This window comes from Mytilus trossulus, chromosome 4, assembly GCF_036588685.1.
Source record: "Mytilus trossulus isolate FHL-02 chromosome 4, PNRI_Mtr1.1.1.hap1, whole genome shotgun sequence".
In the NCBI taxonomy this organism is placed as follows: Eukaryota; Metazoa; Mollusca; class Bivalvia; order Mytilida; family Mytilidae; genus Mytilus; species Mytilus trossulus.
Window position 1 is genome coordinate 37,038,906 of NC_086376.1, and position 15,589 is coordinate 37,054,494.

Consider the following 15,589-nt stretch of genomic DNA (forward strand, 5'->3'; position numbering starts at 1 on the left):
AAATGGGAGCTTCAACCAACTTTTAAAGCTAGCTACACCTCTAACTTGTATGACAGTAGCATCACTAAGTATGACTGACTTTATTTATGAATGCATTGGCATAGGGAGGAGGGGAGCATTATTTCAAATGGGACGTCAACCTTATTATTATATCTAAATATCAATAATAACTTTATTCGTAATAGATCATACGATAAATACATTTTACAAATATTCACAGTACAATATAAATAACATATATGTGGCCAGTCAATAGTTAATGTAAAAGCCATTTGAAATTACAACGCAAAGAATAAACAATGCAGTCAACAATGACGGATCTTTTAAGCAAGATACAAACATTTTCTCAAATTTATTAACTTTGTCAGTTAATTGATTAACAATAGTTGTACAAGTTTTAAACTTGATGGTATTTTCCAATAACTAGTTTAATATATATAAACATATATACATTTAAATTATAACAAAAAATATCAAATACCAAGTCAAATTCAAAAATTAAAAGTGGAATCCACAAAAATAGATAATATCAAAATTTATCAATCAACGGCACTATTGAAGAACACCAACCATATCTTACTTAGTATACTTATTTTCTTAAGAAATTTATATTTACCAATGAACGATATGTAAATATAATTCACACTGCTGACCTAAATAAAACTGTCATCCATAAGGAAGTAAATACATCTATAAAAGTACATTTAGATGATTTTTGTTTCAAAACCCCCATTCATTTCAGTGGCAAAATTAATATTCACTCTTTCTCTAAATTTGTGTAAAAATTATTAAGTTTTTCATCACCTTGGTTATATAATACTCATAATATAGACCTTTAAAACATTTCTCACTACAACACGTTAAAATACAGTTATCAGTACAAAATAGTTTTAACCATTATTTCAGCATTGTAAAATCTTCCTATTTGAATGTTAACAGATGAATTTGTAATTTGTGGAATACGTTCCAGGAAGCTTAAATCACATATTTAACTTATCTTTTATCATTTGTAGTGTCCATACACTTCACAACCATACTTAAGTATACTAGATAAATATCTAAGCATAAATCAAGTTTCGTGATTAAACCAATCATCATATGTTTTACCAAATAGAATAAAAGACACCTTTTTAAATTTTAAACTACAGAACCGGTATATCTGAATAATTCAGCAAGATATACAAAGAGATCTCATACGTCTATTAGTTAAAAACTAACTATTATTGGTATTAGTCAGCCGTCTATTTCTATTTTCTTTTCGCATTTGAAAATTAAGCATTCCTAATTCATAAGATTGACAACCATGATTAAAACTTTTAGTGTCGATTTGATTTGCGTTAACTGAGTAAACAAGAACTAAATAAACAGCTCGATGAATTTTCATTCAAGATTTTCCTTCAAACTACTTTAAGGTTCATGTGGCTAAAATGGCCGTATTTTCACCTCAAAATTTTCTCTGAGTACAGGCAAACCTGTGCATCTGGAAAAGATTTAAAGCATAGCATGCCCTAGATAAATAGAACTCAAATGCATTGTATGATTTAGAAAATTCATAACTTAACTGGATTTTGCCGTACACTTTTTTTCGTCTCTGCAGAAGATGATAAAATTAACAAACAGTTGAGTTTACCTTGATATGGTCCACTCAGGTACACAGTTTAAATAACCAATAATTGTCAGGTATCTTTTGTCCATCTAATGTCCATGTCAATTAAAAATGCTCACTTTAATTTTTACATGTGGGGAAGTTCTCAAACCTGTTTGGCACCTTCTGGAGGAATGAAAAAAAGTGCACGGCAAAATCCAGGTAAGTTTTTATTTTTCTAAAATGTAAAACATACTTAAAATTCATTTATCTAGGGCATGCTATGCCTGAATATTTTTACAGATGCACAGGTTTGTCTGTACTCAGAGTAAATTTTGAGGTGAAAATACGTCCATTTTAGCCATAGGGTCCACATGAACCTTAAGATTAAAATAACATGCATATTAAATGTAACAAAAGGATACGTAAATGTTTGAGTAACAATTCACACACTGAATAAGAAAGAATAGTGTTCGTTCCTTATGAACCGTTTATGTATTGTCGTTTTTTTTAAACCCTGTATTTCTTTTAAAAAATGGGTTTATATGGTGAGTGGGATGGTAATAACAGTTTCCCTTTTTATTTCATTATACTATGATCTGATATGGTCTATGATCTTTTCCGTCTATTTTTTTTTCTGTTCCTTTTTAAAAAAAATCACATTAGATTTACACGTTACACATATCAATTGAAACATACATTTCTATCACAAAATTCTTTATATATCACAGATATTTGAAAATATTAAATTGCAATTGAATATTACATTGCCATCATTGTCATTATTTTCACAGTACTTATAACAACAATAATCATATATGTGTTCATATAGACTTTCCTAATGCCAAAAAATAATTAAACTCAGTAAAATTATATATAGTTGAAGTGAGTGTAGTTTTATTGAGAGTTTTTATTTTTGTAAATACGGTTTTGATAGGCTAAGTGGTGGGCTTGTTCCTACGAAAAACTTGATTAACCAAACCACACTGACCGATTGTCATATACATATTTTAAACATAGATATAACTTAGTCTACTCGTCCGTAACGTATCAGTTAAACGTTTTGGTTTAGGTTGTTAACATAAAAGCGTCCACAAAAACTTGATCTTGATAGTACCATTTGCACTTTTAAAAATAGATTACAAAACTTTGGAAGATTTCACGATTCCATAATATTTTCAAATGGAAAAGTATTACTTAGAAATATATCCACGGGTTCTTTGAAAAAAATAGAAGTTGAAGTGAGTGTAGTTTTATTGAGAGTTTTTATTTTTGTAAATACGGTTTTGATAGGCTAAGTGGTGGGCTTGTTCATACGAAAAACTTGATTAACCAAACCACACTGACCGATTGTCATATACATATTTTAAACATAGATATAACTTAGTCTACTCGTCCGTAACGTATCAGTTAAACGTTTTGGTTTAGGTTGTTAACATAAAAGCGTCCACAAAAACTTGATCTTGATAGTACCATTTGCACTTTTAAAAATAGATTACAAAACTTTGGAAGATTTCACGATTCCATAATATTTTCAAATGGAAAAGTATTACTTAGAAATATATCCACGGGTTCTTTGAAAAAAATACTTAATGTCTTTTCGTCTCTAAATAGACTTTTAGATTATCACAAATTCACTATCACAAATTTTAAAGTCTGTAAGGCTGATCCTAGTCCTTTGTCTTCATACTGTCACAATTGCTATTTTATTGTTTCGTCTCTGTAAGATCAGTTGTATTATCTGCAAAAGAAACAAAAAACAAGTAAAACGATATCCACCGGAAGACTATAGGAAGAGAAAGCTAATATATTTGGTTAAGTAAGCTCTCAACTGCGTTTGAGGAGGATGAAATTCTAAACTTGACGCTCTAAAGAGCCTGTGTCGCTCACCTTGGTCTATGTGAATATGAAACAAAGGGGAAAGATGGTTTCAGGACAAAATTGTGTTCTGGTGATGGTGATGTGTTTGTAGATCTTACTTTACTGATCATTCTTGCTGCTTACAATTATCTCTATCTATAATGAACTTGGCCCAGTAGTTACAATGGAAAATGTAAGTAAAAATTTACTTTGATGAAAATAGTAAAATATGACTATAAAGGGCAATAACTCCTTAGAGGGTCAATTGCCCATTTTGGTTATGCTGACTTATTTTTATGTCTTACTTTGCTGTACATTTTTGCTGTTTACAGTTAATCTCTATCTATAATTATATTCAAGATAATAACGAAAAACAGCAAAATCTCCTTAAAATTACCACTTCAGGAGCAGCAACTTAACAAAAGGTTGTCCGATTTATCTGAAAATTTCAGGGCAGCTACGAAAAATGGTTTATCAGTAACTATAAGGGGCAATAACTCCTAAAGGGATCAACTGACTATTTTGGTCATGTTGACTTATTTGTAAATCTTATCTTTCTGAACATAATTGCTGTTTACAGTCTATCTCTATCTATAATAATATTCAAGATATTAACCCCCCCCCCCAAAAAAAAAAAAAAAATCCTTAAAATTACAAATTCAGGGGCAGAGATTCATCAGAAAATTTCAAGGCTGATAGATCTTGACATGATTAACAATTTTACCTCGTCAGATTTGCTCTAAATGCTTTGGTTTTTGAGTTATAAGCCAAAAACTGCATTTTACCCCCTTTGTTCTATTTTTAGCCATGGCGGCCATCTTGGTTGGATGGCAGGGTCACCGGACACATTTTGTTAACTAAATACCCCAATGATGATTTTGGCCAAGTTTGGTTAAATTTGGCTCAGCAGTGTCAGAGGAGAAGACATTTGTAAAAGTTAACGACGACGGAATGAGTGATGAGAAAAGATCGCTTGGCCCTTTTGGCCAGGTGAGCAATGAAGGTGAAAGAAAAGATGATTTGATGATAAACGGACATAATGCTGATCATTTCACTATGGAAACATTGAAACAATGTTTTTGTCAGTTTTCAACACGTTCTTTATTTATGTCAAGATATGAAACAGGCCTACATAAACTTTAATATCTTTTGTTTTATTTTCAATAGAATATGATAAATGAACAATGGAAGCAAAAATGAACTGTTGTCAATGGGATTTACATATTTATGTTTTTGAATGTTTTATTTTAAATGAAGTAGATCTTATTTTCATGTGCATTGAATATCAAACACATCTAATATAATGGATTTTATACAATGGTATTGTCAATATCAGATATTATTTCAAATCATGTATCATCAAACAATTATCTTTGAAGATATTATTGAAAATATATTTATGCAATAACTTTACCTAAACGCTGTACGGGAACTGAGCTATGGTCTGTTTGGTTTTCTTGGATCATTTTTGCAAACAGTACTACATGCCTAAAATCATACTATACATATTGAAATGGTTAACATGGTTGAAATAAATTAATGTATAAAATTAAGGTGATCGATCTAGTTAAAATAATGATGTCTGGGAAATAAATACATTCACTGATCCTAAGAACAGCTGGTGTTTATACAGTTAAAAGTATGTGTTCGACCCATTGTGTTCCCGTGATCAGATCTTTACTGAAGGAATTATGCAGATACCTATTTGGAACTCGACAACTCAATTTTCATTGGCATTCTATAATAGGACCGTGACTATAGAAATAAAGAGGTAACAGAAGCATTTCATTTGTGGTACTAGTCAATAGGAGTCAACAGGTTTTTATAAAACTGGGCCTTTATATATTTTATTTGAAAAGTACGTAAAGAAAGTATAATACAATGAATTTGCATATAACGTTATGAATTGGCATAACTCAAGAACAGAAAAGTGTGACGCCACTCAATTTGAAACTGCTCTGATTGTTTGTGGTAATAAGCATTATGTATAAGTGTCATAACATTTGATTGAGGCAACAGTAAGTAAGAGAACAGTATTCAATTTCGGGACGTTCGCACGGAAGGACAATGGTGTCATTACATTTGAACATATAGAATTACTTACACTGTTTTGTTTATTTCCACAATACATTTACCGTCTGGTCTTCTGCTGTAAGCACGGTCTAACTTAACATTTGTTTCTTCATCATAAGACTGCCAGCTACCACTAGCATCTTGATACTGCCAGGTAGATTGAACTGGCTTCACTGTTAGATATAAATTGATAACTTGAATAGTTCAGTGGATGTCTTGAAACATTATATATTCAAATCATTGTGGATAAAATATGCATTGTACAAATACACAACTAAAACAATGATTTTAGTTCCATAGGTTTTCTTCAAATGACCCACTGGTATCAAATTTTTCCATTGTTCTTCTCCGAATGACCCACTTCGGTCTAGTATTTAAAATAATCATTTATTAAGACTGACAAATGATTAGTAATTTGCAGCTTTAAATAAAAGATATGACACGACGATTGTGACTGCATATAATTTAACACATCAAAACCAATATAGGCTTTATTGTAGAGGGAAATATACAGTCTTCAAACATTTGGTTGAGGGAAACTCATGTTGGAGAACGGAAACGGTAAATTCAGCATTTTTTCGATTATAAAGTAGCATAACTCTAGAACAATATAACTGGCACCCCCTAAATTCATTCTTGATTTTTATTTTGTGATAATAAGCATCGTGTATAAGTTTCAAAAAAGTTAGTTGAGGTAATCGAAAATAGGAAAATAGAAACAAACTAGTAAAAGTACGGATGTGCAGACAGACAAGGGCAAATCTGTATGCCCCTCTGCTACTGTGGATGCATAAAAAGTTTGAAAGTCAGTACCCGAAATCTCCCATCAACATCAAATTGTTTAATCAAAGAGCAGATTTCACAGAGGGATACGATTGCCATTATTTTCTTTGACACATGTATACATGTAGCTGGTTAATATTATTTTCAAAAATAATTCAACTGCACATGTAGAATGTAATTTACGTAATCTGAATAGCTACAAAATAGCCAATCCCGGATACACTAGTATAAACAATTGGGCCAGCTGAAGGACGCCTACGGTTGTGGGAGTTCCCCGCTACATTAAAGACCCATTGATGGCCTTCGGCTGTTGTCTGCTCTATGGTCGGGTTGTTGTAGCTTTGACACATTCCCCATTTCCTTTTTCAATTTTACTTTTTTTGTACTATCAATTCCAAGTTTTACTTTCCACAGCAGTCATCGAGAGTCAGAGTCAGAGAAGTAATTTCACTTCGTATCTTTTCATCTATTTTCTTACGTTAATTCTAAGAGGAACCCTATTCCTAACTCTTCAAATACTTAATTTCCTTTTGGTCAGTGGTAATGACTCCTTTCCGTACACATTCCTTGGTTAAAACTGCGATCGTTTTTAATATAATACGACGTTTATCGACAGAACGAGTTAATTTTTCTCGACGTGTTGTTGGGTATTTTGATTCAGAATTGACGGAAGTTACTTCCGGAAGGGAGAAAACTCGAAACGATAATATGGCACACTACTTTTCACCTGAAGGGCTGTTGTAGTTACACCATTACAAGGTGGACTACATTTATTTTAATTTAGATGATGCATATGATTTAAAATTATGCAACAACAATAACCCTCAATAGCAGACATACATAAAAAGGATCCCATGAGTTTTTTTTAACACTATTTACAAGACGTATACTTACTTTTGTTGGTATGGGAAGGCAGTATAAGTGGTAAATCGGGCATCATTTCCTGTCGGCTATTCTGTTCATCCTCTATTAAGTCAGGTGAACTTATAGTTCGACCATCCTCGCTGAAACAAATCGCAAATTTAAGACGATGATTATACTAGTCGTACGATTTTAAGAGGTGGGTCTATTTGAAAACTTGGGCTTTCAATAGTTTGATTTGGTTAACAATATATGTATCAGTCTTTATAATTCTTATTGTCAATCAATATATATCAACTACCAGTAATAAATTGATAATAGGCAAAACAATACAATGCAAGAGTTTAACTAGAATATGATTTGATGTGGTGAAAAGAGTTTTCAAACAAGTGATCGGATGGTTGCTTTCTAATTGACGTACAATAATTGTTCTATGTATTGATTAATAAATATGATAGTTTAAATATAATGGAAATACACACCAGACTGCAACTTCAAACAAATCATCACAGGCAAACTTGTATGTTCCAAGTCTTCCTCGATCCCAATGAACCTGAAATTTGTTTTGGTGATATTATAGCTATGTTTTTTTTTAAATTAAGAAATCTGATAGTTTGAGAGACGAACATTGAGATTGCATATCTCAAATAAATAATAAAGTGAAACAATGTCAGAATTTAAATAATTGCTGTTATAAAAAGTTATCAAAGGTACCAAGATTATAATTTAGTACGTCAGACACGCGTTTCGTCTTCATAAGACTCATCAGTGACGCTCATATCAAAATAGTTATAAAGAAACAGGTACAAAATTGAAGAGCATTGAGGATCAAAAATTCCAAAAAATTGTGCCAAATACGGCTAAGGTTATTTGTTCCTGGGATAAGAAAATCCTTCGTTTTTCGTAAGATTCAAAGTTTTGTAAACAGAAAATTTATGAAATGACCACATAATTGATATTCATGTCAATACCGAAGTGCTGAATGCTGGGCTGGTGATACCCTCGGGGACGAAACGTCCACCAGCAGTGGTATCGACGCAGTAGTGTAAAAAGTTATCAAAGGTACCAGGATTATAATTTAGTACGCCAGACGCGCGTTTCGTCTACATAGGACTCATAAGTGACGCTCATATCAAACTAGTTATAAAGCCAAACAAGTACAAAGTTGAAGAGCATTGAGGATCCAAAATTTCAAAAAGTTCAGCCAAATACGGCTAAGGTTATCTATTCCTGGGATAAGAAAATCCTTAGTTTTTCGTAAAATTCAAACTTTTGTTAACATAAGTTTTATATAAAGTTCGATTTTGGTCAAAATTGACATTTACATTAAATTATACGTAACTGTGTACGATTTGCATAATACAAAATTTCATTAATGTACTAAGTAGATATTACATTGCAGCTTTGGTTCAATATATACCCTTTCATTGATACTATTGACATAAAATGACACTAAAATGTTAGCAGTAATTATGTGTGCATTTGTCAAACATAGATTGTGCTGATTAGAGTACGGCTTTGTTCACAAAGCGTAATAAGAACGTCATATTAGAATGCCAAAATAAGCCGTATGTGTTTCCCTTCTTTCACTCACATACGACATTATTTGAGGTCAAACTATCCATGGATTATCCCTTATAGATAAAAAAAAGTATATATAAAAGAAGATGAACAAGAATGTTTTCGTAACAAACGTAAAAGAGCTTTAAAAGACCCCCAGGAAAAACATTATGATGTTCAACTTAGCGATTTCTAGTAAAGACAATTTCTTTATGTGCATAAAAGTAACATTGTTAAGGCATTGGTTCACTTAACATTTATCAGCATTATAATAGACCAAGAAAATAAAAGTAAACAAGAAAACGGACTTATCAGCAGGAAGGGGGCATACAAAATTTTAATCCTTGTAACTATGATGAGTTTATTCATTTTCTATATGTAAAGTACTCAGGCAAATAAAATTTACCTATGTAAACAATATGATGCATGTTTATATATGAATTATAACTTTTCTAAATTTTAAAACCAGAAAATGATTCAGTAATCCTTCTCGACAAACATAAAGTTCCCTAAAAATTAAAATTGTATGTATTAGGGCAACCACTTCCTATTTAATCAACTGCTTAGTTATCACGACTATTTTAAAACACAGTAGCGGATCTGTGCAATATTTTGTCCTATAGTAAAGGTACAGCATTGAGTATTACATACCACAACTTTCCCGTTTGATTCAACACGCAGTATAGTCCCTCTGCTACCTTTTCCGCCATCCTGTTCCTCGTACTTCCAATCTTTACCTTTAAATATATAAAAAAAAAAATCGATTGTTCAATCGTTTACACAGAAGATGAATGTTCATTTTTCATAATATTTATGCTTGCTCAGAACATTGACATTAGATAATCGGAAACCCTTTGGAATGGAGTGATGTGTTCATTCAAACTTATACCTAACAAATGACACCATACGATCGTTATCAAAGTTAATATCTTGATCAATAAATGCTTTTGCTTGTTTGGTCCTTTGTATGAATGAATTGCAATTACTGAGTCTTTATGTGATTTAATGTAAAGTATATTGAACAATATATTTTTTTAATCAGTATCAAGTTAACTTTCAAATAAAACTGGAAAACTCATTTTTCAAACCGGAAATCACAATTTATCTCCTTTATTTAGAAAAAAAATGTATAGAAACCATATATGTTTGGAATCAGTGTACAAAAAGCTATCATTTGACGCTGGATAGGATATTTAAAACTGAATTTTCATAGTTCTATATGAAAATAATATGGGTGGGAAGACCTTCAAGAAATTAATATGGGTAGGAAGACCTTCAATTGTTCTCTTTAAACAATTTTTTTTTTATTTTAACTATTTCCTTTTTATCATTAATTTCATACAATACCTCTTTTGACTTTGCATCCTACAGCAATCATTTCATCTACTAATCGTCTAGGTTCATTAACAGGTTTTATATCATAAAGTCTTTGGCTTTCATCATAATGATAACAATTCTTGACACCACTGTCCCATTGAACCCATATCATTCCTGAAACTATGTTTCGTGATTTTACTTTTGTACGCATGTTTTAATTTTAAGTTTTTGAAGTGGTATAGATGTATATATTGTTTCGTGATTTTACTTTTGTACGCATATTTTAATTTCAAGTTCTGGAAGTGGTACATGTATAGATGTATTTGCATTCTGCATACTATTTTTTTTAAATAGTGTTGAAATTTTCTTTAACGTTTTGTTGTTCTTACAAAGCAATTTTAAAACAATAAATATATCAAAAATATTTCATTTATTTTAGAAGCCCGGGTTTACAAAAAGCTTTGTATTTTCAGTACGTCTGGTGCTGTACAAGGAAATGCATGAAACATGTCAGAAATATGACATTGTTTTCCAGTCGTCCGATGCGTTTGAACGTTTGATTTTGCAATTTGATAAGGAATGTTTCGTTTTGAATTATCCTCGGAGTACAGTAATTTTTGATTATTTCAGTTTTTATATCTTTTTTTTTAAATGTACACCTTTAAGCATTTAGCGAAAATAAATCTTTTTTTTTCTGAAAAAGTCCAGCATGAACAAAATACTATATCACGAGTATTTCTCACAGATGCTTGTGTTGTTCTTTTGTGCTTAACTTCATACATGATATTGATTAAATGTGTTTGCATTTGATGAAGAGCCATTAATCAAATACCATCTTTATCTTCACCAATAACGGTACCAGCCATGTTTGAATCTTGATTTTTCCATTGCCAATTTGGTCCTCGTCGAACACGTGTTCCCAGCTGGACAGCTTTGCATCTCGGTTGTTTGAACCGACCATGGTATTGGGTAACAGGATCCAATAACAGCATAACATTGTCCGTTATATCATCCTGAATTTGTAGTAAAAAATATATGATGATGAATTATAACAAATGTTTTGCCTCTTTAATGGTTTTAAATATTCAGTAAGCAGTAAGCGAATTCAGAAATTTAAAATAAATTTTAATTCTATGCTGTGCGTACGGGGCGCCGAATGGGACTCTTGTGGTTTTGTACAAAATTCAATTCTGTCATAACAAAATCATTTTTGTCTTACAAAACTATGTGCTACAGACTTGTTTTGTGAGAACTTCAATTTTGTGATGACAAAATTCATTTGTGATGACAAAATTCATTTGTGTAGACAAAATTCATTTTTGTCATGACAAAATTCATTTTTGTAGACAAAATTCATATTTGTCATGACAAAAGTCAATTTTGTCTTAAAGGTATGCAAATATAAACATATTTGCATACAAAATTGACTTTTGTTACCTGATATGGAAATTAAATCACAAAAGTCAATTGTGTACGGTAAGATTCAATTTTGTGAGACAAAATTGACTTTTGTGAGACAAAATTGACTTTTGTGAGACAAAATTGACTTTTGTGAGACAAAATTGACTTTTGTGAGACAAAATTGACTTTTGTGAGACAAAATTGACTTTTGAAAATTGACTTTTGTGAGACAAAATTCAATTTTGTCATTTTTGTTGAGACAAAATTCAATTTTGTCATTTTTGTTGAGACAAAAGTCAATTTTGTTAATTTTGTTGAGACAAAAGTCAATTTTGTAAATTTTGTTGAGACAAAAGTCAATTTTGTTAATTTTGTTGAGACAAAAGTCAATTTTGTCAATTTTGTTGAGACAAAAGTCAATTTTGTCAATTTTGTTGAGACAAAAGTCAATTTTGTCAATTTTGTTGAGACAAAAGTCAATTTTGTGACGACAAAATTCATTTTTGTGATGACAAAATTCAATTTTGTAACAACAAAATTGACTTTTATGAGACAAAATTGACTTTCGTGAGACAAAATTGACTTTTGTGAGACAAAATTGACTTTTGTGAGACAAAATTGACTTTTGTGAGACAAAATTGACTTTTGTGAGACAAAATTGACTTTTGTGAGACAAAATTGACTTTTGTGAGACAAAATTCAATTTTGCCATTTTTGTTGAGACAAAATTCAATTTTGTCATTTTTGTTGAGACAAAAGTCAATTTTGTTAATTTTGTTGAGACAAAATTCAATTTTGTCAATTTTGTTGAGACAAAATTCAATTTTGTTAATTTTGTTGAGACAAAATTCAATTTTGTCAATTTTGTTGAGACAAAATTCAATTTTGTCAATTTTGTTGAGACAAAAGTCAATTTTGTCAATTTTGTTGAGACAAAAGTCAATTTTGTGTAACAAAAGTCAATTTTGTGTAACAAAAGTCAATTTTGTGTAACAAAAGTCAATTTTGTGTAACAAAAGTCAATTTTGTGTAACAAAAGTCAATTTTGTGTAACAAAAGTAATTTTTGTGTAACAAAAGTCAATTTTGTGTAACAAAAGTCGATTTTGTATGCAAATTAGTTCACAGAAACCAAACTAAACTAATTTAAATACAAAATTGACTTTTGTCGCTCAATTTTCAAATTAGGTAACAAAAGTCAAGTCTGTGTAACAAAAATGAATTTTGTCATGACAAAAGTGACTTTTGTCCGCTGATAGATAATTTTGTATGACAAAATTTCAAATTTGTAGTATGATACAAATTTTGTTAAACTGAACTCATTTTTGTTGAACAAAAGTCACTTTTGTCCGTACAAAATTGAATTTTGAGTACAAAACCACAAGAGTCCCATTCGGCGCCCCGTATTGCGTAATTTTAAATAAAGAATGTGCATTGGAACCATCAATTAAGATAAAAGGAGCTTCTTCTTCTTTTATAGATTTCTTCTTTTATATTAAAATTTTAAAGAAGCCTTATTATGGTTCGTTTCTGTATGTGTTACATTTTAACGCGGTTGTGTTTTGATGTGTCGTTTTTTCTTCTTATATTTGAGCGTTAATTCACATTGCTATAAGACGTGTCAAGGTACATTTTTTTTTATCCCAGATTCATGTTTTTAGTTTTGATGTTATATTTGTAATTCTCGTCGTATTTTGTCTAATGCCTATTTTGTTCCGGTGTGTGTTACATTTTGATGTTGTATTTCTGTTGTGTCGTTGTTCTCCTCTTATATTTAATGCGTTTCCCTCAGTTTTAGTTTGTAACCCGGATTTTTTTCTATCGATTTATGAGTTTCGAACAGCGGTATACTACTGTTGCCTTTATTTAAAGAAAATGGTGGTTTTTTTCTGACACCGAAATTGTGTGGTTAGTAAGGAGTTTATGTATTTGTTATACCCAATTATGGAGAGCATTGCAAGGTGTATTTGATGTCATTTTACGATTACATACATACATTTAAAATAAAGTGAACATTAAAACCCAAAAACAAATTGACAGTTTTGTTTATTTTGAATCATTTTGAATCATTTTTTCGTTTTAACATTCAACCCAAATAAGAAATTATTTTTCTATTCAGACTTGACATATCATTTTACGGATTCAAATACGTCAAATAAAATGTTAGACTAATATGAAATGTATCTCTTAATGAAGAGTATGATCAGTAAAAAGTTTTAATTCACGTTAGAAAAAAAACTCAACTTACATATGCATCTAGTTCCTGCAGACTGGCAGAATGAACAGCTGTTTTCACTGAGGTTCTAGTAAACTCAGTGTTTTTCTCTAATTTGTTTGCTATTTCTGCTGCATGGATCTGAAATTTATTCAAAATATTTGATACGCAAGCTCAATCGTCCAAACCAAATTGCGGCGATGTGAAGGTTTTTTTGAGGTTAATCAATATATTTGAACATTATTCATTCTCTGTCATAACTCGATTTAAAGTAAACATCCATATTATTTTAAAGGTGTTTGATTGCAGCGTATAATTAACACACACTTTAACATCCATTATATTTTTAACTGTGATCTTGTGACGAATCATAGATAGAAAAAAAAGTTCGTTATTTTTAAGATGAAAATAATATTCAATAAAAGCGGTATTAATTTGAATTTCATATATTTACCAGAATCTGTGTATTTTGTGCAAGTCGGTGAATCTGATCTGGCGGAATCAACTTGCCAAAAGTCTTTTTCACAACCTTACTCATAATCTAAAATTCCAACATAAATGACATCTTTTGTTTAGTGCATACATTTTTCTGAATTATACAGCATGATTCAAATATTTGAGAGAAAGAAATCAATGATGCTACTTTACATTTGAAAATTGTAAAATTAGTATAACAGATTATTTTACCCGCGTTTGTAAAACTTTAATAAAGGAAGCAGGCTTATGATTTGAATCTGATCAGTATCATGTACACAAATATCCTCTGGCTTAACAAATAATAAGTCTGACATATTCACACGTTTAAAAACTTTTCAAAAATCTGATGAAAAAATGCGTAATTACAATAACATAAGAGAACTTACATCAGTGTTTGCGCCACCTACTGGTACACAACATATTTTCATTCCTCTAAGAGCAATATTTGTTACAGTTTTATCTATTTCACTATCCCTCACTAAATTTAGCATAGTCTGGAAGTAAGATAAAACGTTCTAAACAATATATGGACTTTAAGAGGAGATCTTGTTTACCAAAGTTTACGAACACCGCTATAAGTAGTAGGTAAACATGAAATTGATGTACAACGGATGCAAAAACAATATATCTGTACAATATCTAATTAAGGTCTTTCCCCTACGTGAGGAAAGACCTTATTGTTTTTCTAATGTTTTTAAGGTCTTTCCCCTACGTGAGGAAAGACCTTATTGTTTTTCTAATGTTTTTTTTTCTTTTTCTTTTTTTTCTTTTTTTTCTTCCAACATTTGTTTGACAAGGCCTCATCCCCTTTCTGTTGAAGTTATCAAGACCAAATATGGATCATTGATAGACCTCATCATGAACTTTTACCAGATGAACTTTTGTAGGATTTCATCATCCCCTTTAGAAGTTATCTCCTTTTTATTGATTTTTTTCAACATGGCCCCCCTTAAATGTTTTAAAAGATATCATGACCTTATTTGGACAAAAGTTAGATCTCATCATGATGTGTTACCATATGAGGCTGCTAAGGATTTCATCATTCCCTATGAGAGTTACGTCCCCTTGAAGCAATTTCTTTCTTTTACATTTTTCTCAAAAAGTATTTAAGATAGAATCCATTTGAAAACGGCAACATGTACAAGACCAAATGGCAATGATAATAAACATATACAATCATTTTGTTGTTAACCCTTATAAGGAGTTATTTCCCTTGAAAAAATATACACAATTTTTGAAAAATTGTATCTCGAGAACCGGAAGTCGTAAAGACTTGGGACCTACACCAATAATCTTAAGTTCATGTGACCTTTAATTTGCACCCAAGGTCAAAGGTCACCAAGTGCCAAAAAAAATTACGCTGCAATTTCAAGCTTGCATATTAAGAAAACGATAAGAGTTTGCTGCATACTTACAGTGTATAAAATGTTCCTCTCGACGAGCTCTACATTTTATACA

At 30.9% G+C, this 15,589-nt stretch overlaps 1 protein-coding gene across 1 annotated transcript in view; it reads right to left on the bottom strand.

Moving 5' to 3' along the window:
* Window positions 1-1,910: 1,910 nt before the first annotated feature.
* Window positions 1,911-15,589, bottom strand: part of LOC134715234 (uncharacterized) — a 33,485-nt gene continuing 19,806 nt past the window's right edge. Inside the window, exons 12-22 of the mRNA XM_063577281.1 lie at window positions 14,518-14,625; window positions 14,109-14,195; window positions 13,688-13,795; window positions 10,872-11,052; window positions 10,070-10,213; window positions 9,374-9,459; window positions 7,645-7,715; window positions 7,196-7,305; window positions 5,550-5,691; window positions 4,860-4,933; window positions 1,911-3,326 (exon numbers count right to left, since the gene is read on the bottom strand). Coding sequence (XP_063433351.1) covers window positions 3,292-3,326; window positions 4,860-4,933; window positions 5,550-5,691; window positions 7,196-7,305; window positions 7,645-7,715; window positions 9,374-9,459; window positions 10,070-10,213; window positions 10,872-11,052; window positions 13,688-13,795; window positions 14,109-14,195; window positions 14,518-14,625 — 1,146 coding nt within the window. The 3' untranslated portion in view covers window positions 1,911-3,291. The remainder of the gene's footprint in view (window positions 3,327-4,859; window positions 4,934-5,549; window positions 5,692-7,195; window positions 7,306-7,644; window positions 7,716-9,373; window positions 9,460-10,069; window positions 10,214-10,871; window positions 11,053-13,687; window positions 13,796-14,108; window positions 14,196-14,517; window positions 14,626-15,589) is intronic.